General features: G+C 39.7%; 1 protein-coding gene and 1 long non-coding RNA gene across 5 annotated transcripts in view; one reads left to right on the top strand and one right to left on the bottom strand.

The window, feature by feature from the left end:
* Positions 1-1,278, top strand: part of LOC118408021 — an 8,960-nt gene extending 7,682 nt beyond the window's left edge. The window contains exon 4 of one of the 3 annotated variants that reach the window (XR_004830234.1): positions 1,114-1,278. This is a non-coding gene — a long non-coding RNA (uncharacterized LOC118408021). The remainder of the gene's footprint in view (positions 1-1,113) is intronic. The other 2 variants (XR_004830232.1, XR_004830233.1) reach the window with 2 other exon arrangements.
* Positions 1-1,382, bottom strand: part of LOC118408020 (glutamate receptor ionotropic, delta-1-like) — a 13,391-nt gene extending 12,009 nt beyond the window's left edge. Inside the window, exon 1 of one of the 2 annotated variants that reach the window (XM_035808633.1) lies at positions 1,099-1,382. In XM_035808633.1, coding sequence (XP_035664526.1) covers positions 1,099-1,339 — 241 coding nt within the window. In that variant the 5' untranslated portion in view covers positions 1,340-1,382. The remainder of the gene's footprint in view (positions 1-1,098) is intronic. The other variant, XM_035808634.1, reaches the window with a different exon arrangement.
* Positions 1,383-2,888: the final 1,506 nt, after the last annotated feature.

Genomic DNA, 2,888 nt, shown 5'->3' with positions numbered 1-2,888 from the left:
ATGTGAATTTGGAGAAATGAGTCAAGTGAATTCACATGTATAGTTCCAAGAGGTATGTGCGTCATACAGGAGTTCGCAAGTTTGGGTAGGCTACAGGATAATAACGTTAATGACCCGCCTGTTCCTCGGTGTACATGGTGTCATAACGCCTGGTCCTTTGCTATAACCACCTCATAAAACCACCTCGTTCGCTTCGCTCACATCGGTGGTTATAGCATAGGCCCAGGCGTTATGACACCATATACACCTCGGGGCGGGTCATTAACCCTTAAATATTCACTGGTTCTATAGTCAATATAGGGCAATTATAAACAGTCACATCTTCAAAATTGGGAAATAATTACAGTTACTACAGTCATCGCCACCGAAACATGGGCAGATAATCAAATTACTTTTGGTTGTGCACAAAGTACATTACTGAATAATGATTTTAACTAACCTGATGAAGCTATTCACGGAGCAAAAGATTTCTCTTTCTTTACGTTTGATACATCAGTTCGGTTTGGGCCTATGTTGTCTAGTATTTAGCATTATACTCACATAAGAATGCTGTAAGATACATTAGCTTGAGGACAGATCGAACGTAAGATAAAAGACATATCCTACGTTAGGTTTTATCTTACGCCAAATCTTACTTTTCCACATGATACACTTTAGATTGATGAGCATTTGTAAACAAAATGAGAAACTTCATCAGGTATTTGGTATGCAGCCGCTAGCCTCAGAGGGGTAATGCTATTTTTCAACTCTGACCGTGCAAACTTTTTGTTGGTCACATATTAAACGTCATTGAGGAAAGGCACACAGGCATCTAATCTTAAACGTCACATATGTAGTATACTTGGTACATGAAAATATTTGTGTCCATCATGTGTTAAATATTTGAGGTAAAAATGAATGGTGAAATGGTAGAACATGGTATCTCGTCACAAACAAACGTTGAAAGAAAAACCGTTGATGTGCAAAATTCAATGTCTTCCCGGTCTAGTAAACCACAATATACTTTTACACCCAGTTAGCATACACCGTATTGTTATTCATATCCATTCTTCACATACAAAAACATAGAAATAGACAAGAAGTGTCCAAGTGTCTTACCTTTAACACCTGCAGGCTCTGTCTGACACGACCGATGGTGACCTTGCGTGATACCACAGGATTTGCCGGAGCTTTTGAAGACAATATCTGATACCAGGGGAATGGGACTTGCAAAGGCTGTCTTTATCTCCCAGTAACCCATTATACACCATGCGTTGCCATAACGCCGACAATTACCCGTTGGACTGTGTAAGTGGTGTGGTAAATTGCGGTTGGTGTGTTTATGTGTAAGGAATCGCATTATGCTTATTTGTAAATAAGAATTCTTAAACGTGTTTCCATGTTAATGTATAATGATAAAGTCGAGATATCGTCTTTGTGCTGGAATGTTTTAGGGTAAGGTCCGTCGGTGTGTACTGATTTTTTATAGTTCTACGTAGTCCAAGAATGCAATGGGACGCCGTCTGCAACATGGATTGAACCTGGTACGGCTTGTTTGGAATATCTATTACATGTCATCTCAGACTATAAAGCATTTAGTTGGATTTCATAAGAATATTGGCATAGAGTTGCTTTTATACTGATCCATATCTCAATATTGTTGTGGAGTAAGTCAGCATTGTATTAATGTTTTATGTGCAAATCGTATTTTGCACAGGCGTAGTCTAGTCAGTAATTGTTTTATCAATAATTTATGTGCTAAGTGCAATTTGTTTCTACAAAGGTAAATGGCTATCGTAACAGGCTTCAACACTTTGACCAATATGTTACTTAAAAAGACTCAAAACCTTAACAACACACTTTTGTATCTTTCTCAATTTGCTAGAATACCGAATTGCTATTTAATGAGGCCCAGTTCCTGAAAAGCATAACAGTCCTTTAACTGTATAGGACTGACTGAGCGCATCTTTGTTTTTATAGCCTTCGAGCCTCACTGCACTACAGGCATTACGGCAGGGGACCAGTCCACTGGTAGGGGCGCTTGTTCAACATTTATCCATTTCCATTACGTGCTGCATTCAAGCAGAGAAATCAGCGCGTAAAATAGAAACCAAGTAGCAGCTTGTTGAAAATGAGTTCAAGGAAAAATATGCGACGCCATTAGATGCGTGTTAAACTGTGAGTTTATGATATATTGGGGCATGTAAGCTTGAACGACTACAAAAATATCAATGGTGAACAGGAAAAAAGTGAGATCGTGTGGTGTAATCGGCAGCGCTTTGAGCAGGCCCAAGAGGTCCCAAGTTCGAAACCTGCCATGTCACCGATCTTGCGCCTTTAGGAAAGGCACATTATACGACTGTCCTCACTTCAGTCAGGTGTAAATGAGTACCTACACCTTCGACTAGGGCCGTCCGTTGGATATATGTAGGCCGTTAGACGGAGGTCACGTGTTTGGGGAGAGCCACACCTCGAACACGTTAAAGAACCCACCGCACTGATCGAAAAGAGTAGGGATCCTTCCCGGTGTGAGTGGATCGAACCTTACAGTCTCATGGTTGACATCTTGCAAAGATGATAGTCATCAGTTATGTCAATCCTTCCACAAACGTGTAAAACTGAATAAATAGATAAAAAAAGTCACAATTGCCGTCCGATAACATGGAAAGCAGCAGATGTCATGGATCAATGTATTTGTGCATAAAATTCGAATAGTCAATATGTACGTAAATACTATATATGGTAAATTTTCACCACATTTGTAAAGCAATTCATGAATTCGTGTATGCTTAGATGATACAGAAAATAAGTATTCCATCACTACCAATCGCATTAGCTTATAATTACATAGGGCTGCCAGCGTTTCACCGCTCACTGTCTGCAAACTGCCCAGTGCTCAAATGATTATT

Source organism: Branchiostoma floridae, unplaced genomic scaffold, assembly GCF_000003815.2.
Source record: "Branchiostoma floridae strain S238N-H82 unplaced genomic scaffold, Bfl_VNyyK Sc7u5tJ_1540, whole genome shotgun sequence".
Classification (NCBI taxonomy): Eukaryota; Metazoa; Chordata; class Leptocardii; order Amphioxiformes; family Branchiostomatidae; genus Branchiostoma; species Branchiostoma floridae.
The sequence above is the reverse complement of the archived record's forward strand: the minus strand, read 5'-3'. Positions and strand labels throughout refer to the sequence as shown.